The 23,141-nt window shown below is 36.8% G+C and overlaps 1 protein-coding gene across 2 annotated transcripts in view; it reads left to right on the top strand.

Moving 5' to 3' along the window:
* The first annotated feature begins 493 nt into the window (after window positions 1–493).
* The window catches only part of abca4a (ATP-binding cassette, sub-family A (ABC1), member 4a), a 32,279-nt gene continuing 9,631 nt past the window's right edge, over window positions 494–23,141 (top strand). For both annotated transcript variants that reach the window (XM_077245048.1, XM_077245049.1), the window contains exons 1-26: window positions 494–611; window positions 1,120–1,231; window positions 1,477–1,570; window positions 1,889–2,030; window positions 2,124–2,263; window positions 3,073–3,200; window positions 6,927–7,124; window positions 9,347–9,436; window positions 10,764–11,004; window positions 11,106–11,245; window positions 12,923–13,039; window positions 13,393–13,590; window positions 15,507–15,712; window positions 15,930–16,106; window positions 17,087–17,309; window positions 18,090–18,311; window positions 18,412–18,616; window positions 18,696–18,776; window positions 18,848–19,081; window positions 20,586–20,763; window positions 20,843–20,974; window positions 21,070–21,209; window positions 21,330–21,467; window positions 22,186–22,376; window positions 22,450–22,555; window positions 22,634–22,839. In XM_077245048.1, the coding sequence (XP_077101163.1) occupies window positions 1,166–1,231; window positions 1,477–1,570; window positions 1,889–2,030; window positions 2,124–2,263; window positions 3,073–3,200; window positions 6,927–7,124; window positions 9,347–9,436; window positions 10,764–11,004; window positions 11,106–11,245; window positions 12,923–13,039; window positions 13,393–13,590; window positions 15,507–15,712; window positions 15,930–16,106; window positions 17,087–17,309; window positions 18,090–18,311; window positions 18,412–18,616; window positions 18,696–18,776; window positions 18,848–19,081; window positions 20,586–20,763; window positions 20,843–20,974; window positions 21,070–21,209; window positions 21,330–21,467; window positions 22,186–22,376; window positions 22,450–22,555; window positions 22,634–22,839 (3,993 nt within the window). In that variant the 5' untranslated portion in view covers window positions 494–611; window positions 1,120–1,165. The remainder of the gene's footprint in view (window positions 612–1,119; window positions 1,232–1,476; window positions 1,571–1,888; window positions 2,031–2,123; window positions 2,264–3,072; window positions 3,201–6,926; window positions 7,125–9,346; window positions 9,437–10,763; window positions 11,005–11,105; window positions 11,246–12,922; window positions 13,040–13,392; window positions 13,591–15,506; window positions 15,713–15,929; window positions 16,107–17,086; window positions 17,310–18,089; window positions 18,312–18,411; window positions 18,617–18,695; window positions 18,777–18,847; window positions 19,082–20,585; window positions 20,764–20,842; window positions 20,975–21,069; window positions 21,210–21,329; window positions 21,468–22,185; window positions 22,377–22,449; window positions 22,556–22,633; window positions 22,840–23,141) is intronic.

Raw genomic sequence — 23,141 nt, forward strand, 5'->3', positions numbered from 1 at the left:
TCCAGCACACCCTTCACAACTTTCACTGAATTTAAGGTCTGGACCTTATCGGCAGAGGTGCCAATTCATGTTTGAAAATTATTCTTTATCCTCCCTCCCAACCACTCTTTTACAATTTGAGCCTGTTGAATCTTAAAATTGACATCCTGGAATATGGCCATGATGTGTCTTCCTACAAGGTTGTTTAAGAAATGAAAAGCTATGCACTCCATCAATTAGGATTAGAAGAACTGTTGCCAAACATATAACATGCTATAAACATAATAATCACTGCAATAATGATCCAATCATAGACTCTAATGCATTTGCCTATTTAAATCCAAACAGCGCCTTTTTTGTGGGGCTGGGCAGTATATATAGGCCTATTTACTACTAGTAAATGAAAATGAATTTATAAGAGTTCCTATTCATCACCAATTACTGTTAGTTAGGTCACAGGTCCAACGCAGCATAGATTGGGCTCAGAGCACCGGCTCTCACACTGGTGAAAGGAGCTTAAATCAATCAGATTACAAACCTGCTTAGTGTCTGCACCAAACCTACAGTCAGTCGAGTAAAGACGGCCATGAGCTTCAGCAGATGTAAGCGTAAAAGAGCCTTCTTCTCCTGAGGTGAGTTCTTTCTGTTTAATTATCTTTTGCATCTGTCTTTTAGCCATTTCCGCATGAATGCATGAATGGTTATTGAGTGTTGCATAAAGGAGCATGCAGGCCTGTTACGTAAGAGCACCGTGTTTGTCTCTAATATGCTGAACTGTATTTACAGCCCACACTAATCATTTCTCATCTCATTATGTCTCATGACTGGCCTTATGATTTAGACGCAGCGTATTTATTTTGTACTTTTCTGAGGGGTCGAAGACAGAAACAGTTTGGTTGCTTTGGTTTCTTGCTCATCTTTCCCTGCTGCCTTTGGGTTGCTCACTGGAGGATTGCAAGCCACTATTTTCTGTGTGTAAAACTGCTTCGGAACTAAATGCATGAAGTCATATATGTATTCTTAGAATGGGATTAGACCATTGCGTTTAACTCATATATTTGTTGCATTAATCAGACTTATAAACATCTTTAAATGTCTGATGGAGATAAAATGTGTCTTTTTTCCCATTGTTTTGTCCAGGTAGGTCACCTGTACGTGACCCCTGTTGGGGTGAAGAGCAGCAATCATGGGAACCAACAGCCAAGTGCAGCTGCTCCTCTGGAAAAACTGGACCATCCGAAAGAGGCAGAAGGTGATCAGCTTGTTCCTTCAGTATACGCATAGTAAAGCTGGAAATTACTACATTTAACTCAGCAAAAGGGAATTCAAGTCATGTTATGCAATGAATATGGGTTAAGATTTGAACTAGGACCTGAACAACTTCATCTAATATATACAGCTCAAAAGTTTTGTATATTTACTGTGTAGGATAGATGTTCTTTGTCTGCAATTCTTCTTGAGCCTTTCTAATGTATTTTTGTTGTATTTTAACCCCAGACACGGCTCTTTATGGAGATTATGTGGCCTGTGGTGCTATTCATTGGACTGGTTTGGCTGAGAAAAGCTAACCCTCTTTACCGCCAACATGAATGTATGAATGGTTGAAGATGATTTTAATAGTTTATAATTAAATACATTTTTAAACATTTTATTTTCATAAAAAAAATATTTAAATAAAAAAATACTCTATATATAAGTTAGTAAAAGTAGTAAATATTTAGTGCATTTTTGTGTATATATATATATATTACAGAAAAATAATAGATAATATTATCTTATCATATTAATAATAATTCCATTTTTTATTCTGTATTACAGTATTTCTAGTCACATTCAAAAAGCAACCGTTCTCGCTGATGTTTGTGATCCATATGTTGTTGGCATTAATGACCAGTTTGCTCCATCTCAGGTCATTTTCCAAACAAAGCCATGCCCTCCACTGGCATCCTTCCATGGATCCAAGGGATCTTCTGCAATGCCAACAACCCCTGTTTCCAGCACTCGACCCGTGGAGAGTCTCCAGGCCTGGTGTCTAACTACAACAGCTCAATGTGAGTTGATTTGTTTCATGTGCAAATGAAAAAAATGATGCAGATGATCTAGTCCTCCATTGCTCCAATACACACGCACCCCTCTCTGTTCAGACTGGCTCGGTTTTGGATGGACGCGCAGGAGCTGCTGTTTGAAGATACAGAGTTCCTGCAGTTGGGACGGCTATGGCGAGAACTCATGGCCATGAGCAACTTCATGGACACTCTCCGAACCAATCCCGAACTGATCGCAGGTCAGTAAACCTCACGTCACCTCGGCTTGCCAGCCATTCCTTCACTGTTTACACCACTCTCTCAGATTACATCACATGCTCAATCTGCCTTGAAGAGGTTCTTTCATGGGGAATGCTAAGAAGCTTATGCTCCTTCCATACTATTATTTTTAGAGAAAGCACTTCCATTTGTTTACCTCATGACGGGACACACAAATAGAAGTTGTCTGGGTTTGAGTCTGGCATTCCTTCGCTGAAAGCTCTAATTGGCCTCTCCTCGCTAGAAAAACAAATGTCTATGGCCTTCAGTGGAATGTGATTGATTGTTCTCTGGTGATTGACTGAATATTTGTCCAGTGCATTATGGTGAGGGCAGGAATGAATGATCTTTTGGTTCCTGGCAGAAGAACCTGTCTTAAGCTTTGTCCTACGTGCAGCAGCTCGCGTTCAAAGTGCTAATAGCTTCGTGGCCCTTGAGAAAAAAGGTCCGTGACTTGTTTTTTGTCTTGTGTGAAACTGGCTCTCTGGCTCCTCTAGGTTCCTGGCACTAATTCATGCCGTAATCTTTCTCCTTTATCACATCCTCTTTACACTTTCTTTCAAAAATAAGCATAAACAGAGCGATATATTGGCCATATTTCAGCAGGTCATGGATGCCTGGCATACCAGAGCTGTTTTTTATCTGTTCATCTCATTAGAATGATAGTTATGCTGCTGAAATCCTTCCAGCTGAGCATCTCTTAAGTGTTGAAGTGCTACATTTTTTCATCCTATTGAAATTCTTCACTCTGGAATCCTGTTGTCACACATTTTGTTCACTCCGTGTGCAGGTCGAGGCGTGAAAGTGGAGGACATTTTGAAGGATGACGAAACTCTCACTTCATATCTGCTCAGAGATGTTCCTCTAACAGAATCTGTGGTGCATCAGCTGGTTCATTCACAGATCCGACCTGAACAGGTAAACTGCGTTGACTGCTGAAATTATGTGATCCAGAAATATCCAATATAAATATTGGAATAATTTGAATAATTTGTCATTTACTTTTCATATGTCCATTTCCCACCACACTATAAAATACGGTATGCGTTTTAATTAGTTTTCAATAACTGTTTTTTTTTTTTGGATTGTTTTCCAGGTAAAATAATAATAAAAAAAATTAAAAGAAGATAAGTTTACTTGAGAAGAAACAACAAAATATTAATTTAGTTTTTTACTTGTTTACACTTATATTAAAGACACAATCTTTAAAAAAAAGTCTTAATCTTTGCTATGTTGCCCATCAAGTAAATACATTTTTTTTGAGTGCTTTTACATTTTTGTCTGGAAACAAGACAAAAAACTCATTAAGAATATGATTTCTTTCCCTTAGAATTAAACTATTTTTGCTACTGTACCTTTAACACTTATAATATCCATTAGAATGAAATATTCCAGAGGAGAATGTAATAAGATTGCTTAGCCTTTGCATGCAAAATGAGTAGAAAAGTTAAGGTTAAACTCATATTTAGGCCATTATAATTGAAATTGGCTCTGGAAATGGACGATATATTAATACCAATATTAGCTATATGGGTGATATTAGAGATTTTTTATATTTATAAGTGCATGCTCATTTCACCTATTTTTTACATTTTGTGACCATTGCTGTCATCTAACACTACCTTAAAGTTAATCTTAAAAAACACTTATAGTTTAATAACAATGTTAAATGTAATCTTTTAGCAAATCTCAAAATAAAAATATCCATTTTTAATGCTGTACATTATAATGTTGTGATGCCTAAATACACTTGTAGCAGTATATTTTAGTAATAACAGGAACAGTTCATTTTAGTTTTTAGAGTTTTGTTTTTAAATTATTTACACAAAACAGCCATCATTTATTTAGATAATAAAAATCATCCATTTACTGCCTACAATATGAAAATAGTCATTTTAATCTGTAACTTCCAGAATATCTTTGCATCTATTTACATTACAGCTAAGGGTTCAGCTTGAAGCCTCCAAAACTCAGAGAGGTCACTAACCCGAACCGTCCTTTTTTGTGATTGTCTAATTTAATCGTGAATGATGCAAAGATGATTTCGCCGCAGAGACAAAAATTCATCTGCTTTCTCTGCTGCTTTGTTGCTGGACTTGAATGTCTCTGTTTGAGACCGAGAGAATCTTGGCCGTTTCTCAAAATGCCCGTTTGTTCAGCATCAGACTGCATGTTTGGCTTTCTCAGCTCTCTGTACAGACCTTTTGTGATGTATATATTTGTCATCCCATGGCCCTGTGAGTAATCAGACCCCCAACCTAAGGCAGAACGGCTCTGGCTGAACATCGCCCCCATGTTACCCTGCCCCGAGATTCTTTGTGGGTTTATTTTCCAGTGAGAACAAAGCACCGATGATGATTTGCACGAGAACCTGTCTCCTTTGATCTTGAGGGCAGCGATGTGGACAAAGAGAAGAGCAGGTCTAGAGGAAGTGATTGCATGAACACAAGAACATTAGGGTCCGAGTCACTTTCATATGGAAATGTAAGGGAGAGGAATGCAAGGCATTTTGAAGGGTTTCTCAGAGGTGCTGCCAGTCAGCCAGCAGGGGCGTACAGAAGAAGATGGAATGTCCTGGTTGGATAAGTCTTTAGCTACCAATGAAATAGAGAAAGAGAGAGGAAGCTAGTTAGAGAGGATGCATGAAGCTGGAGGTTTTCCAGTTGTTGTTTTTTTGCACACTGGTTCTGAGCCAGGGCTTGCATCTATATGTATGTTTCATCCAAGGGTGTAGCCCATTGTTGAGGCAAAGACACACAAGCGCTGCGTACGAAAATCGCGTACTGTCGGAGTAGGTACTACATTTGAATGTGAATTTACTTTGTCAACGTTAAAAAAATATACAGTATGAAGATGGGTATTATGAATGAAATTTGGACGCACTACACCCGCCATTTTGTTTCTGTCATGTGAATTACCAGCATCAGTTGCGTTGTTTCACTTCCTTTCATAAATCCTCTCCCACAGCCTCATGGGATTGTAAAGTGTCCATCAAATGCACACTTCAGAATCTTGGCCGAAGTCATTCAGGTATTATTCGCCTACTGTTTTTCGAATATATGTATAGTACTCTTTTAGCAAACTGTTTTTCGCATACTAAATATAGTAGGGAAGTATTCGATTTCGGATGCAGTGAAGTTGTTTATAATGTCTGAATATTGTTGTTAGCTGCTTGTACATACCTCGGATACTGTACACGTCACCATTGTTTTTCCCCTGATTGTTTCATGATGAAAGTTGCAGACATAAAACAAATTCAAAGTAAGAAGGGAAACAAGTGTGAAGGAGATGGTTGCGCTGCTTAATATTTTTGTGGAAACATCGATAATTTTTTAGGGATTCTTTGATGAATAGAAAGTGCATCGACAGCATTTATTTGAAATGAATATTTTGTAGCACTATATTGTAAATGTATTTACTGTACTTTTGATCAATTTAATGCATCCTAAATAAAAACATTAATTTCAAAAAAAAAAAAAAATTAGAATTTAGTTTTAATTTAGTTAATTTCCCAAACCTTTGAACGGTTTGATTTTTATTCAAATGATTTACAATGTCACATACAGTATATCAAATATGTGATATCTACATTTTACACACCTACAGATAAATTAAAAGCATAAGGATTATGTAAACATACATGTTGTAGCTACTATTATGTCATAGTATATAAATAGCAGATGTTGTATTGTCTAATGGTAGCAGGCAGCAACACCTCAGATGTGTTTCTTGTGATTTAAGCTGATGGTTAAAGCTGTTCCAGGATGTTAATGATTTCCTCCAATTTTGTTGCCATCCTCTTGTGTGCCCCTTCCTTGAGTTGAAATGCTATTCCATGGGGAACCTGGTGGTGTTTCTTAATAGATGTTTGATGAAGGTTGAGTACAGGTTGAGTCTGGCTGACTATCTGCATGTGTATCTGTTGTTTTGACTTTTAACCTGTGCATGTTGTACACTATGAGAGAAAATTTTGCACATTTTCATTTTCAAACCTAATGTTAAAACACATGGGCTCTTTTGTTGCTCATGCATTTGTATGTCTTTCAAATGTTTACCATATTGTTTTCTGTGATACATTGATCAATACTGTGAATTGTGCTAATGTAGATAGCATTATAACATACCGTTGGCCTATATGAGTTTGTGTGTACTCAAAACATTCATTAAATATGTATTAAAATTATAAATAAACCAGTATTTTTTTCATAGAAATAGTAAGTATTCTTGTCGCATTAGTAACGCTAATGCTAATATGTCTTTATAGAGAATGTTAGCATAGCAACTTTAGCTAGTAAAAATCTCAACTTAACCAAAAAAAATAGTTGATGCTAAAAAAATTTGCATTGATGTCTCTTTTTCAGTGTTATGGGTGCTAGTGTCTTACTCCATGTGCTAAAACAACACTACTAAAACATTGCAGCAAGAAAACTGATTTGTTATGTTGCGGTTTTGATATGTTCTATGTCAATCACAGACTGATACATGACAGATATTTTTAGAGATCACTCGAACTATCTATTTTTATCTATTTCCAGAAACATTTTACTACTGCTGAATGTTTAAGTCCGGCTCAGACTAACAAAGTATTAACTGCCCTCCACTCCTAATCTTTTCATTCTGTTTTTCACTGTCTGTCTCTCTCAGTTTGCATATGGAGTTCCTGATCTCCATCTGAATGACATCGCCTGCAGTCAGACTCTTCTTGAGCGTTTCCTTATTTTCCCGAGCCGTTGGGGCCTGTATACTGTGCGCAATGCCATGTGCGTTCTCACCCCACAGCGTCTTCAGATTATTGAGGACAAATTCTATGCTAACCTCGACTTCTTCAAACTTTTCCGCTTGGTCAGTCTACTCATACACTCAATAAAATCACTAATATCATTTGTAAATGTTGGAAATGGGTTTGGGTGTAGAGGAAGTGCTGACACAGATAGCTATGCCCACCATGAGGGAAGTCAAATCAGCTCATGTTTTGGGTGGAAGCAACAAAGAATTAAGGTTCAGAATGTAGTATACACCAAAAAGACCAGCTTAAAGAGATAGTCCACCCCCAAATTTAAATTCTGTCATCATTTGCTTACCCTTGTCATTCCAAACCTGTATGACTTTTTTTCTTCTGTGGAATACAAAAGAAGATATTTTAAGGAATGTTTTTAACGTTTCTGACATTTAAAAAAATAGTTTCCATTTGGAAAAAAATTACAATGAAAGTCAATCGGAACCCAAACTGTTTGGTTAAAATATCTGTTCTTCAAAATATCTTCTTTTGTGTTCAACAGAATGAATGATGACAGCATTTTCATCTTTGAGTGCAATACTTTAAAATCCTTTTAAGGAGCCATTTACGAATACAGTTTTGTGTTAAAAAATCTGTTAAGTTAAATCTAAATTAATTTGAGTATTGCATTTTTACATTTCCATATCATGCACTGCTAAAGACGCGACATGAGATCCCAAACATGTTTGTCTAGTGGATGCTTACAGAAAAAGAATGGAAAAGCAGCATAATGAAATGCAAAAACATGTTCTGTGGGAAAAGCCCCTAAGCCTGCATGAATTTCCATGTAGGTCTCGGCTGGTATATGATGGTCTAGAATGTTGATTACCAGAAAAAAAGCAGAGAAAGATGGTTGACCAAGGACATTTTGGCCTGGTTAAAATAAATAAGAAGCCTGATGGGGATCATTTAGGGCTACATTTATAATAAGAATAAAATGTTTAACTTAGGCTTATTTATAAAAGACTGTGAACCCATTTTCAAAAATTATGCAGTTATTTTTAAAAACTTTAAAAAAAGTATTTTTGTATTTTCCCACCCTTTTCAATTTCATTTTTATTATCATTTCATTATTTCAAGTTCATTCATTTGTAAGTGAAATGGAACAAAGGAAGATTAATGATTGATTATAGCAACAGCAAGTTTTGTACTTCCTGTTTGATGATAGCTCCTAAATTTTTGTAGAGTTAGTAGCTCCACACACCCTTCCTGGTTGTTCTTGGTAGTTTATGGTTTCTAAATGAGCGTGGGGAGAGGACAGAGGGGCGTTAGCCTGAGTCACCCGATCAGTGTTAGTGAAGGGAACTGACTTGGCCTATTTCACTAATTAGATTACAGTCAACACACCTCTGCTGTACTAATAATGATAGACTGTACTAAAGACTACTTTATCCAAGCTTCCCCCTCTGAACAGATACATAAATACATTAATGTTTATTCATTTGATAGACACTTTTATCCAAAGCCACTCATGTGTTGTTAGCATCACGTTACACTTGAACACTGCAAGTATTATGACTCTAATTGTCAGTCATATGGAAACAATGATGGCTGGATCCATATGAACATGTTATAAGTCACTTTTAGCATTAGAGATAGATTGAGAGGCTGATAGGAAGGATGTCTCATATTTGAGGTTGCTCCTGTGACACACATACATGGCATTTCCTGAACTTGGTCCCTCCTGGTCCATTGTAAAGTAGCTTGGATACTGTAGAAGAAAGATTGTTTCTGGAAGTGTTACATCTCGGAAGACAGGATGTGAGCTATACACGCATTTCCCAAACCCTGCTTTGCTACTTCAGCTAAAATGATTTGGACACCGTTTAAAATGTTAATTTCATTTTATACATATGTTTTATACATAAATGTAACTGAAACCAGTGTTATTATTGTTAATTATTACTAAAACTGAAACCATAAAAACATTTTCATTACTTAAATAAAAGTTTTCTGAAAATAAAATTAATTTCAGCTAGTTGCCAAGGCAGCATTTCTCTTTTTTGATTAATTTAATTTAAAGCACTAAATAATTAGAACTAAATAAACTAAAAACTTGATCAATAAAATATATGATAAAAACTATATAGACACAGACATTAAAAATAAAAATTACTTGAAAATATATAAAATAAAAAATATTAACAAAAACTATAATAGTATATCAATGATTCAGATGTTTAGTAAATCTGCCCCATGGACTGTTAATGTATTGAATGTATTGAATGCACTGTATATCTATTCGTCTATGCAATATAACTTGATGGTCCTCATTTCTCATTCCCAGCTTCCTCTAGTTCTTGATAACTACTCCAATGGAGTCGACTTGCACTTCTGGGCCCGACTTCTGCCTGCCGTGTCTGAGAAGCTGAGAGCGGTGCGTATGGGCCTCAGGGTCCTACAAAAGTTCAACTGTATTTTTAGCGATCAGGAAATCACGATTTCCTCTGCGTGACTTTTTACAACAAGAATACGGATATGGAGATATCATTGGTGTGTGTGCGGAAAGCTAATTTCAGCCACTGCTCAGTCCGATTCATTGTAAATGGTTAGTTGACAGTTGAGGGCACTTTATACCCTGCTGCAAAGGGGGAAACGCAGCACGGATGTTATACGTCAATGTCTGCTGGTTAAAGTGTGTCAGTGTGCCTGCAGCTCTACAAGTCAGGGACTTCCTGTCGGTGGGGCTGGTCTTTTTTTCTGTCGCCGGGCTAGGGACCCTGACGCCAATTACTAATTTTCCGAATTCCTTTTTCATCATGTTCTCCATACCACTGGGCCAGATGTACCAAGGACAACATAATGAAAAATCCAGGAATTTACTGTCTCCTGTTTTCCAAGAATATCCCTTTTTATTAACTTGTGAGGAAACAAAATGTGTTTTACAGAACTTGCTGGCTTTTGTTTGAAGGAGTTTGTATGAATCTATGGACTGCTGTTATCTGACATCCTCTAGACGCTGTTTTTTCTCTCTCTTCACCTGCCGTAGAACTGTGGACCCCAGAGGCTCAGATTATCTGTCCTGTGTCTGTAGGCTTTGATGTGTTTGAGTTTAGAGGATAATGGACTTTCCCACCCAGAGGGATTTTAGTTTGGTGCCAAAAGATTTGGTTTGCCTTCTGACTCCATGACAGAAATTAAATTCTAACTCCTTACTTTGTTGAAAGATGTGCAGATTACGGTGATTTCGGCACAAACCAAATCAGAAATATTTTAGTACAATTAATGATTTATTATTGTTCTGTAAGTTGGAAGTAGTTAAATCCACAAGGATCCCCAATCTGGACATTGAAGTCACACATACGGAATATGAATTATATTGCATTAAATACAAAAATTTGACATGACTTTTAACCAACTGAAATTAAATTAAATGTTCTTCATGTTCTAAGTTAGACAACCAGAAAGTATCCAAATTCTTTTTAGCATATTTTGTAACTATCCAATTTTGAGCCAAACGTTTTTATGAAATCTTTTCCTTGATAAGTGAGCTTGTGCTTTAAAACAGAAATATAGAATATTTGATATTATGAGTAACGCAATGACATCCATGCATTAAATGTGACTTAACTGTCTGTATACTTCTTTGGAGCCACTGTATTCTCAAATCATTGATTGCTTTTTAGTTTCTTTAGCTAAATTAAAAAGTGCACATTCATTTTGATATTTGAAAAAAAAAACCTCCTATACTCCTTGTTCAACAGCTGTTTGACAGAACTAGCTCTAAAGACCTCCTGCAAGTGGTCTCTCTATTGCTTCAGTCCCATGAGACTCCATCTTTCAGCCAACTCATGGCCGCCACCTCCAGCTTGTTCTGTGGCTACACTGAAGGGGCCTTCTCCAGGGTCACCTCCTTCAACTGGTACGAGGATAACAACTACAAAGCCTTTTTGGGTATCAACAGCACAAGGGGAGAGGGGAAGTACAACTACGATCACACGGCCAGTGAGTACTGTACTTTACACAGAATTTAGTTTAGACTGATGAAGAGGAAAAGAGGAGAAGAGAATGTTCTTGTGTTTCCCATAACTCTGTATCTCTTTCAGCTCCGTTCTGTAATGACCTCATGAAGGATTTGGAGTCCAATCCGGTCACAAGGATTGTGTGGAGTTCAGTCAAGCCTTTCCTGATGGGCAAAATTCTGTATGCTCCTGATTCCCCTGCTGTCAGACAGATCATTAAAAATGTAAGAGAAACAGCTCTTCATTGACTGTACAAACACCTGGAACAACAGTAGATGAGTGTATTAATGCAACAACTAATCTTGCTCCGGGCCTGCCAGATAAATCAACACATTGCTGCAGACATGTCAGCGGGTTAGCCGGAGGGGAAATGACGCAGGACTGACGGCTTCCCATAGAGGCTATGTGTGTTTTAGGAACACTTCAGGACATATGACCAGCTGACTGGCTTTTGCTCCCTCCGATTCTTATGTAAGCAGGACTGCAGGTTTTTCGGTTGGGTGCTTTGTAAATGAGTTTCCTCTCTTTCCACGTATAGCATACCCTTAGCATTCCTGTACCTCAAAAAGTCAAGAATGCCATTGGCAACTGATAAAATATACCTTAAATGACAGGTAAGTTGCTTCAAATAGGTAGTTGTTTTTATACATCTGGCATCTGAAAGTCTTAGACTGGCAAATGCATAAAAACGACTACTTGTCCAACTTTTTTGTTTGAGTAACAGAGTAACTGTTTTCTGGGAAACATGTAAAGTTACACTTATATTTGATAGTCCACTTTAGACATTCTACTGACCATAAGTAACTTTGCAACAAAATTTGCAACTACATGTCAACTAACTCTCATTAGAGTATTAATTGACTGTTAGGTTAGGGTTCGGGTTTGTAGAATAAGTTGACATGTACTTGCAAAGTTACTTATAGTCAGTTGAATGTCGGTTGTGGGACCATCAAAATAGTGTTACTAGATATTAACTAAAAAGACTAATACTCTAATGACTAATATGACATGTAGTTTACTTATAGTAGAATGTCAGAAGTGAACTATCAAAATAAAAAGTTACCACATGTGAATATATTATGTAGCTTCTGAAGGTCAATATTAAATGAAAAATGTGATATTAAATCAAAATAAGAAAGAAATAGACATCATCTTGTTAAAGTTTACACCCCTGGCTCAAAAAGCATTCTGCTGCCTCCTTGAGCACCATTGAATGTTTTTACCTTTTGTAATAGTTGTAAATGAGTGCCTCAGTTGTCTCAATTGTGAAAGATGGAACCCAAAATCGTATAGTCACTGTTGGAAAGGGTTGAAATATTCAGAAGATTCTAGAAAACCGAAGAATGTGCAGGACTTGGAGGATCGTTCTGAAGTACAGTGGGCAGTTTAACTGCTCTGGACAAACAAGGACTCATGGGCAACATAACAGAACATAAAAACAATTCATTTGTGTAAATGCAGCTCTTTGTGAATCTTTCCTTGGTGCCTCTCAAATTGGTAAAGTGGAAGCAAAAAACAAAGAATTTGAGTGAAGGAGGGAGGTAAGGTTTTGCCCCTGGAGAGAGCTCCAGTGCAGGACAGGCTTAGGTGAGGACATGCTTGCCCTGGGCAATGGGCCATGGCTTTAGTCCCATCAGATCAGCTTTAGAAAGCTTCAGTTTCTCTGTTTATGCAGTAGGGCTTTCATTGGGACTGTGTAAACTGCTCCTGGTGGGAATTCAGTCATTCTGTGGTCAAACGCTAAGCAGACGACCAGTTGCCACCACCTGAGTATTGTTCTGTCTTTGTGACGGTGCCATTGAATGCTAAACAAAACTAAACAAAATTATTTAATTTGTGCTTACTTTTATTTGAATGCATCTAACCTTTGTAAGTTTGTGTGTTTGTGTGTGTTTACCCAGGCAAACACTACCTTTGAGGAGTTAGAAAGACTTAGGAACATGGGTCGGGCCTGGGAGGAGGTCGGCCCACAGGTGTGGAGCTTCTTTCAGGATGGAATACAGATGAACATGCTTCGGGTAAGCTCTGTTTCTTAAAGATTCTTTGAAAAATTACACCAATATATAAGAGATCATCTATGATGAAAGAGATCCTTTCATCTTTAGCGCAGTATTTCAAGTGTGAACGTAATTTCACCAATTCGAACGTTTTCCTAGATTGACATCCTTGTTGTGTTCCAATAAACCAATCAGATTTAAGAGATAGGTTTAGAGTTAATGTTAAGTTTAGGCTTACAGCAATTGGGTACACCAATCGTATTCACCTTTCACCTCTATAGGAATATCGTTCCAGGATGTCTTAATTGGCAAAATCAAGGCAACCATATTTCATGCAAGGTTTCAGTTCCATAATATTGTGCCTTATCTCTCAGGACTCCATTAGAAACCCCACAGTGATGAATTATATCAACAAAGGCCTCCAGGATACTCAGTTTACTGGCCAACACATCCTCAACTTCCTGTACAACGGTCCTGAGGAGGATCGAGCCCAGGACATGCCTAACTTTGATTGGCGAAACATCTTTAACCTGACTGACCAAGTGATTCGCCTCATAAACAGATACGGAGAGGTATCAAATACTAGCAACAAGAATACTACTCATACTAATGATACTACTCGTATGGTGAACAATGAAATGCAAAATGTGCTGTACTGCTGAGTGAAGTTGAGTTGTGTCCCACAATGCACTGACCTTCCATTTTCAGAATGATGAACTAGTTTTTATTTATTTATTTTAACAAAACTGGATCTAAAATGCAAAAAAGGTTTTTGAAATGTTGCAAACTGCATTCTGTTCTGCATATACAGTACATATACTATATATCAAAAGTTTGGGATTTTTTAATACATTTTATATTAGTTGTTTTCTTATGAAAATGCTTGAACAGCATTTATTTAAAAAATATATCTTTTGTAAAAATGTATAAAAAAATGCCTTTATCAGTTTAAAGTGTCTGCTGAAAAAAAAGTTAATTTCTTTCCAAATTTTGAATGGAATAAATAGTATGCTATACAGTATACAACATATACAGTGCAGTCTGCAGTATGGTCATATTCCTTAATATTCCATATTCCATAAAACACAGCCTTTGAAATTCAAAATATATTTTTTATAACACTGTAAGTTCTTTTATTGGTGATAAGCTAGAACTTTTAAGTTCACTCGTCATTTAGAATTTCAGTGTAGATAAAGAGACCCAGATCTGCTCAGAAGCAGGAGGGTGAAAACCAAGTGGTCACTCTCAGCCGGCTCTGCCTCTGATGTCAAGCAGAACAAAGAAAACCGTTTGATTTCTCACCGAGAGTTTGCCAGTGTGGAAGAGCTCTTTAATGGTAGAGCTCAATGCTGAATGCTTTCAATACAAATCAGGGTGAGCTTAAGGCAGCCTGTGCCAGTGAGAGCAAGACCTCTGCTATCTAAACCATGTGTCTTTTAGTTTTTGTCTTAGCTAGCAACACTTGAGGAGTGACAGACAAACCCAACGAATGAGTCCGATTCGATACAGCTGTCAGTCTACTCGACCTACACAAAGAGAAAGTGCAGGCCAGTTTACTGCAGTGCATACCGGCCACACGGAGAACAATGTCTCCAAGATCTCTAATACATCCCCACCATCTTATGTCAAGCTGAAAACAAATCAGCAAACAATTCAATTAAACTGAAGATACATTGAATGAGTCTTTTTGGATACTAATATTGTGCTGAATTCTGATACAGATCTAATACAGTGGACTAATACGACTTGATCTGATTCAGTTTGACATCCTCTGAGTCCGTCTAATGTTTTTCTTTAATATTAACATTTTTATCAGTCTTCTATGTATAGGTTTCTACCTAAGTACCGACATTTCTAAAAGGGCTGAGGGAGGGATTTAGTGAGTTTGAAGTGAAAGTATTTGATGAACGTATACTATGTGCAGAGAGCATTCACTCAATATTATTATCTCATTTTTGGCATAGGTGGCTTTTAGAGGCTTTTGCATCAGAGCTCTCCATATAGAAAATAGTCAGTAGTATATATATATATATATATATATATATATATATATACACAGTATATATACAGTATATATACAGTATTTATATATATATTTTCTATATATAAAATAGTAAATAATATTTCAGGTTCACAGTAAACAGTTAATAGGGTATATTATACGCTACTTACTGTTTTCTTTATTTAGGTTCTTTATAAGGATCATGTGACACTGAAGACTGTAATGACTGATGAAAATTCAGCTTTGCATCACAGAAATAAATTATATTTTAAAGTATATTAAAATAGAAAACCATTATTTTAAATTTGATCACATTAATTCAAGCTTGATGAGCATAAGAGACTTCTTTTAAAAACATTAATAGTAGTGTTTTCAAACTTTTGACGGGTACTATATATATATATTTTCAGCATACGTATACCAATGATTAGATAAAGTAGAATTAAGGTGAAATGATATACTTAGATACTCCCCATCTGTTTACAGTGTCTTGTCCTGGACAAGTTCTCCGGCATTTCTGATGAGGACCAGCTGACCCATCGAGCGCTGGACCTTCTAGGGGAGACCAAGTTCTGGGCAGGGCTGGTATTTGTTGACATGTACTCCTGGACCACCAAGATGCCCCCTCATGTCAAATTCAAAATCCGTATGGACATTGATGTCGTAGAGCGCACCAACAAGATCAAAGACAGGTCTGTCTGTTCACTCTCGGAAAAAAACATACAAATACTGTACCTTATTTACCTGTAAAAGTTCTAAGTAGTACCTTAAAGGGTACATATTACTACTAAAATGCAGATTTTAGGAGTAGATAAGGTACAAAGTTGTCCTTTTAAGGGTACTGCCCCAGTCATTCCCCAAATCTTGATTTTCTTTGCATTTATTCCAATATATATCCTCTACGATCAGATACTGGGATCCAGGGCCAAGGGCTGATCCAATGGATGATCTGCGTTATATATGGGGAGGATTTGCATACTTGCAGGACATGATAGAACATGGAATAATAAAGAGCCACACAGGGAAGGAATGGCCATTAGGAGTGTACCTGCAGCAGATGCCCTATCCCTGCTATGTGGATGACCTGTGAGTATCACACTCAGTGTTTTTAACATTTATGCATGATATTTCTAGACCTATTTCTATCTGCTAATATGAGATATTTAATTGATCATATTTTATTTTGTTCATTGGATATTTAACTGTGCATGCACATTTTCAAATTTAGATTACCTTTTCGTCATGTTACACTCGCTTTAAAAACATTAATCCATAAAGTCTATTGTATCATGAAAATGTTCTCCTTCAGGTCGTGGTATACATGTATTTTGGCTGTAAAATCTTTACTGTTTTTTTTTAATATTTATATTGTAATATGAACAGTTACTGGACTAAAGGTTTATCTGATTATCCATACATAATTATTTAGAAAAATCATGTTAAAGTATCAAATATGATACAACATTTATCTGTGCATATCTCAATCATTATTGTATTGCATTGCATTATATGTTTTGTCCCCCACAATAAAAACTACAGAGCTTTGATCATAAAACTAACCATTTAAATATCATCTTGCTAAGATATATTGTTAAAAGATATAATGACGCCTGATATATATATATATATATATATATATATATATATATGCATTTTATGTAAATCTACTATACTGTTTTAAAGATCTGAAGGATTTACATTACAAGGTATCAGAATTTCATCTTACTTCAACTGCACAATATTTTTGCTCACTTTGGGTCTCTGAATAAAATGGTTCCTCCTTGAGCATAATCTCCTATATCATACAATATGAGCCATTAAAGCCTGGTGTATCAAATATGATACTCAGCAAAAACATATGCCGTTATGTACACTTGTTATTTTTTTGTCTAAAAAAGTTTAAAATAGTTCAATTTGAATTAAGTATCCAATTTATCGATTATAATCCGTAACATGAAAATGATTAACGACTTACTTGTAGGCCTATCTGAATTTTAATATTGTTGCATATCGTCAGTCTTATCCTCCAATCAATAATCCATCTTCTTCTCATTGACGACACACAGCTTCATGCTGACTCTGAACCGCTGCTTTCCGATCTTCATGGTATTGGCCTGGGTCTACTCTGTCTCTATGACGGTGAAGAGCATCGTGCTGGAGAAGGAGATGAGGTTGAAAGAGACTCTGAAGGCCATGGGTGTCACTAACCGTGTGCTCTGGTGCACATGGTTCATCGACACATTCTTCATGATGGCGTCTAGCACAGCCCTGCTTACTCTTATTATCATGGTAAGAGATTGTGTCCAAAACACCCCTGATATCAGCAAGCAAGGCCAGCTAAGACCAGTAAACCAGTGTTTTTTTCTTCAGAAGAATAGTGGTTAAATATCTGGTCAGAACCGAGGTTGTTGGTTCCATTTCCCAAAGGGGATCCATGACTTTCAAAAAAGGGTGCTGTCCCTGTGAAATATTATTTTAGGTTCCTTTCAACTAAAGTGTGAGCAAAATTCACAAGTGTTTTTTTCCGTTTTCAGATTTCATTTTTTTGCTATACTGACATCTTGTGGCTACCATCATAAGAGACATTTGAATATGTAGCCTACTACTATTTAGACTAGTTATACACACGGTGTGTGTGTATATATATTAAATTTATGTTTTTATTCAGCGTAGGAACAATAAATTGATCAAAAGATTACTATTTTAAATAAATGATTTTCTTGTGAACTTTCTGTTCATCAAAACAATCCTGGGGAAAAAAAGTATCATGGAGTATAAAAATATTTTTTGGAGCATCAAATCAGCATATTAGGATCATGTGACACTGAAGACTGGAGTAATGATGCTGAAAATTCAGCTTTGTCATAACAATAATAAATTGCACTTTAAAAATATGAAAACCTTACTGTTTTTACTACATTTTTGTAAAAAAAACAATGCAGCCTTGGTGAGTGTAAGAGAGCTTTCAAAACATGACAAAATCTTATCGACCCTAAAACTTATGAGCGGTATTGTACAACCAAATGTATGTTGTAAAGAATATAAAAGCTCATCTTTGTTTTCTCACAGGGAGGAAAAGTGCTGAACTATAGCAATCCCATCATTCTCTTCCTATTCCTGCTCACTTTCACCACGGCAACCATCATGCAGTGCTTCCTCATGAGCGTGTTTTTCAACAAGGCGAACTTGGCGGCAGCCTGCAGTGGAATCATTTACTTCACTCTTTATCTGCCTCATATAGTTTGCTTCGCTTGGCAGGACCGCATTACCAAGGATATGAAAATCATGGCGGTATGCATGATAAAACTCACTACTGAACGGAACAAATTCAGAACGGAAAAGCAACTTAAATGTAATATTCTGATTCTAAGATTGTTATATTGTGTGTCAGAGTCTGATGTCCCAGGTGGCGTTCGGCTTTGGGACGGAGTACCTGTCCCGTTACGAGGAGCAGGGTCTTGGCCTGCAGTGGGATAACATCCAGACCAGCCTTCTGGAGGGGGACGAGTTCTCCTTTCTCACCTCGATTATCATGATGGCATTAGATACGGTACTTTATGCCATTCTTGCATGGTACCTCGATAATGTCTTCCCAGGTAAACTATATTCAGGTTTATTTGATGATAAAAAGCCTATCAGAGGATTATAAGTGACAAATCTTGTGTATATCATCAGGGCAGTATGGTATTGGTCGGCCTTGTTACTTTCCAATCCAGCCTTCTTATTGGTTAAACCGACCTGAGCCTCTAAAACAAGGTGAGTGGCTTTTTAGCTTATTATAAGTGGTTGCCTCAGCTTTTTATGAACACGTAATCTTTTTCACACAGTTCCTGGAAAATCAGCAGTAGCGAAACCTGCTTTTGATAATCTGGTGAACAACACTAATGACCAGGCCAAGAACCACAATGATGACCAGGCCGAGAACCATACAGCACCCGAAAAACCTCCGGAGCAGCCAGGGTCCTGCAAACATGGAGATATACGGGATAAACTAGAGAAAGAACCAAAGAGTCCCGATGAAGAGGAGACGGCCAATCACAGCATGAGCACAGACTCATCAGGTGTGGGAGAAAAAACAGCTTAAACCAGTCATAGGTGGTTTGCTGGTCTTATCTGGTCCCTCAGGTCTAGTTTACCAGGTTTGGAGACATTTTAGTCAGTTAATCCATATAACCTGACCAGGTAAACTAGCTGAACATCACAGGCTGGTTACAGACTAGTCATACAATTTAGTCATCAAATTCTTTTCTTTTGGACTGGTCGAAACTTTTTTTTAATGTACTGTAAGTTACAGAAAAAAGTAGATTGCTATGAATTTGAACCTGAAAAGGAACTGCTAGTTGGTCACACACTGCATCCAAAATCGAATAATTCCCTACTATATAGTTTATGTGAAAAACAGTACGCCAAAAAAGAGTAGTATGTCCGAATACATATTTGAAAAACAGTAGGCGAAAAGTCCCTGAATGAGTACTTCCGGTGAGATACTGAAGTGCACACTCGATGGACACTTTACTATCCCATGAGGCCACAAGAGAGGATTAATGAATCACATTGAAGCAAAACAACTGATGCTAGTAGATCACATGACAGTAACAACATGGTGGATGTAGTACTGAATTACTAACTATTTTACATGTAAATCCTGACAGAAATATATTGTGGTTCCAGTGGGCTTTATTATCAGCGAAAACATTTCATTCTACAGTATTTTGTGAAAGAACCTATTACAACAAACAGGAAGGTGGTGTTTCTTTTCTTACTCCTGGAAAAGATCCCATCAGATGTATTCAAAGACCTAACCAGGCTTATCTGCTTGACTAGAGCGCAGGCATCCAGCAGGTTTTTTTTTTGGCTTTGAACTGATGGAGCCCCATGGGAGTAATTACTTCAGTCTTAGCTTCGCTGGCTTTATCCATCAGCACTTGCCAGCGTTCTGTCTTAAGTTCAAGCGCACTGTATAAGGTGGCGCCAGGCATGTGTGCACTTGCACACATGTACACCAGTATAATCGAAAACGATGCACAAACACATCTCTGTCGGTGCCCTTTGTGGGAACCCGGTGGCCTTGCGTCTGTTTGCTTGGCTGGCAGGTTGGAATGCAGGTTTCTGTGTTTATCGTATTGCCGGTTAATGTATATTAGAGTCGTTAAAGATGTTTATTTCATCATTGTGACAATGACATTCCTTTCGTCTCACGGATCAAGGTGTATATACACCTTTTCCTAACAAAAAGTTTACCATGGTAGTCATGGTTTCAAACAAAATAATAGTTACTTCCTGGTTTTATGTCCATTTTATATGTATATACTGTATACTGTATACACACACATATAATTAAAATATATTATAAATTTATATAATTTTATATATATAATTGTTTTAATTTTATTTTATTTTATGTTTGACCCTAAAGAAGTCTAAGTAACTTTAAGAACTTTCAAGCAAATATATACACAATTATGTCTTTTTACACACCACATAATTGTATTTTAAAAGGATCTGAAGTGTTTCTGTATAATAAACATCTAATATCTTAATCACCTTCCGATCTCTTATCTCCAGGGAGGCACTTTTTCGAGCCCGAAGCATCCGGTTTGGTGGTTGGAGTGTGTGTGGAGAACCTGTATAAGGTGTTCAGTGGCGGCTCTAGACCTGCTGTGGACGGTCTGAGTATCACCTTCTACGAGGGTCAGATCACTGCTTTCCTCGGACACAACGGTGCAGGAAAAACCACTACAATGTGCGTTTACAAAACCAGTGAAATGGATCTTTGTTTACCCACGGGAACATCATACACAGTTTTCTTCTCTCTTCCACAGGTCTATTCTCACTGGCATGTTCCCTCCCACCTCTGGCACGGCCTATATTTATGGGAAAGATATCCGAACAGACATGGATGCCATTCGTAAATCTCTGGGAATGTGCCCCCAACATAACATCATCTTTCACCAGTTCGTAAACCCCTCATGTGGTTTCCATTGGAAGGATGTTGATTCACTTGCTAATATAAAATGCTGATTTGTTCTGATCTCTTTCTCTTGTACAGTATGACGGTAGCAGAGCACATCTTGTTTTACTCTCTACTGAAGGGTAGGCCGTTGCCTGAAGCCCAGCTAGAGGTGGAAAACATGCTGGAAGATCTCGGTCTCCCTCACAAGAGGAATGAGGAGGCACAAAACCTGTCAGGTTAGATCATAAATACCTTTTTAAGAAAATCTTTTCCTCTGCAGAACGAACTCAGTTCTGTTCTGTAACACTGTAAGACTGAATTGAGGAATAAAAAGAGGATATTGTCTTCCTATGTAGGTGGTATGCAGAGGAAGCTTTCCGTTGCCATGGCTTTTGTTGGTGGTGCTAAAGTGGTGTTTCTGGATGAACCTACATCAGGAGTGGACCCCTATTCTAGGCGCTCTATCTGGGACCTTCTGCTGAAATACCGTGCTGGTATATGAGCCAAACTAAAAAATACAATTACACTTCAAATAAGTCATTTTACGTAGTTCTTATCACACACTAGAATTTCTGTCTAATAAATTGTATTAATATATTTTTTTTCATATGTATTTTATACATTTAATTATTATTATATTAATATTTAATATTTTTTATTTCTATATTTTATTCACATTTCATACTTTTTATTGTTTTATTTTACATAGTTCATATTTTTATGTTTTATATAGAAAATATTACATAATAAATAAATAAATATCATCCATCCATCTATTACCATGTGAAAAAAAGTTTTTTATTATTATTTAAAAATATATATATATATTATTAATATTATTTGAGATATTTTATTTTTTATAAAAATTTTTATATTTTATATAGAATATCACTCCATTCATCTATATGTCCATCAAATACATTGCATTATTATATATATTTAATTAATTATAAATTTAAATGTTATTATATATTTTTTTTTATTTCTATGCATCCGTCCATTTTTTAAATTATTTTATTTGATATAATTCATATTTTTATATATTTTATATAAAAATGATATCCATCTATCAAGATATGTGTAAAAATAGTTTATACATTTATTTGATTTTATATATATATATTTCTAATGAATCTATTGTAAAATTGAGCATTGTCTAACAGACTTTGTTCTATACATTTCTGGGTGTAAAAGGGTCTGTGTGTTATTCAGGTCGTACAGTGATCTTGTCCACACACCACATGGATGAAGCTGACCTGCTGAGTGACCGTGTGGCCATCATCTCTCAGGGTCGTCTGCATTGCTGTGGCTCTCCTCTCTTCCTGAAGAACTGCCTGGGCGCTGGCTTCTACCTCACTCTGGTGCGGCGCATTAAAGACCAGCCGCCCCATGTCATTCAAGAGGTGAGACTTTTACCATCCAATACAGAGAGTGTATAAAGCAGCTAGACTCTCATGGTTGATGTGGTTCTCACAGGGTCAGTGTGACTGTACTGAGGACTGCTCCTGTAAGTGCTCACTCTGTACCAAATTTAAGGAGAGCACCGTAGAGCAGCCCAGAGTATCAGAAAGGCAGATGGAAGGTAAAGAGTTCATATGTTTATATCAAATCAATGAAATCAAACTGCAATGATTTAGGATGTATAATCTCGCTCTCTCAGGGGACATAGAGAGAATAACGGCCCTCGTCCACCATCATGTCCCAGAGGCCAAATTGGTAGAGGTCATAGGGCAGGAGCTGACCTTCCTGCTGCCCAGCCGGGGCTTCAAACATCGTTCTTACGCCAGCCTGTTCAGAGAGCTGGAGGAGACGCTGGCAGACATGGGGCTCAGCAGCTTTGGAGTGTCAGACACTTCATTGGAGGAGGTCTGTCATGCACAAACAGGCTCATTTACTATCATTTTATTTTAGAACGAGAACATCAAAACACATTTAAAAACCAAAATAATTAATCAGTTATAAATGTAACAGTTTTCCATTATGATATTTTATTTTGTTTTATTTTATTTTTTGAACCATCATCCCCCTTTTGTTTACAACCTGAAATAATGGTGTTGATCATTTGTTCAATAATAATAAGGTTAATTTTTTTCATATATATATATATATATATATATATATATATATATATATATTGGGGGGGGTGGTCAACTTTTTAAAATTCTTCA

Source organism: Siphateles boraxobius, unplaced genomic scaffold, assembly GCF_051911475.1.
Source record: "Siphateles boraxobius isolate OS27281-9 unplaced genomic scaffold, OSU_SipBor_1 26, whole genome shotgun sequence".
In the NCBI taxonomy this organism is placed as follows: domain Eukaryota; kingdom Metazoa; phylum Chordata; class Actinopteri; order Cypriniformes; family Leuciscidae; genus Siphateles; species Siphateles boraxobius.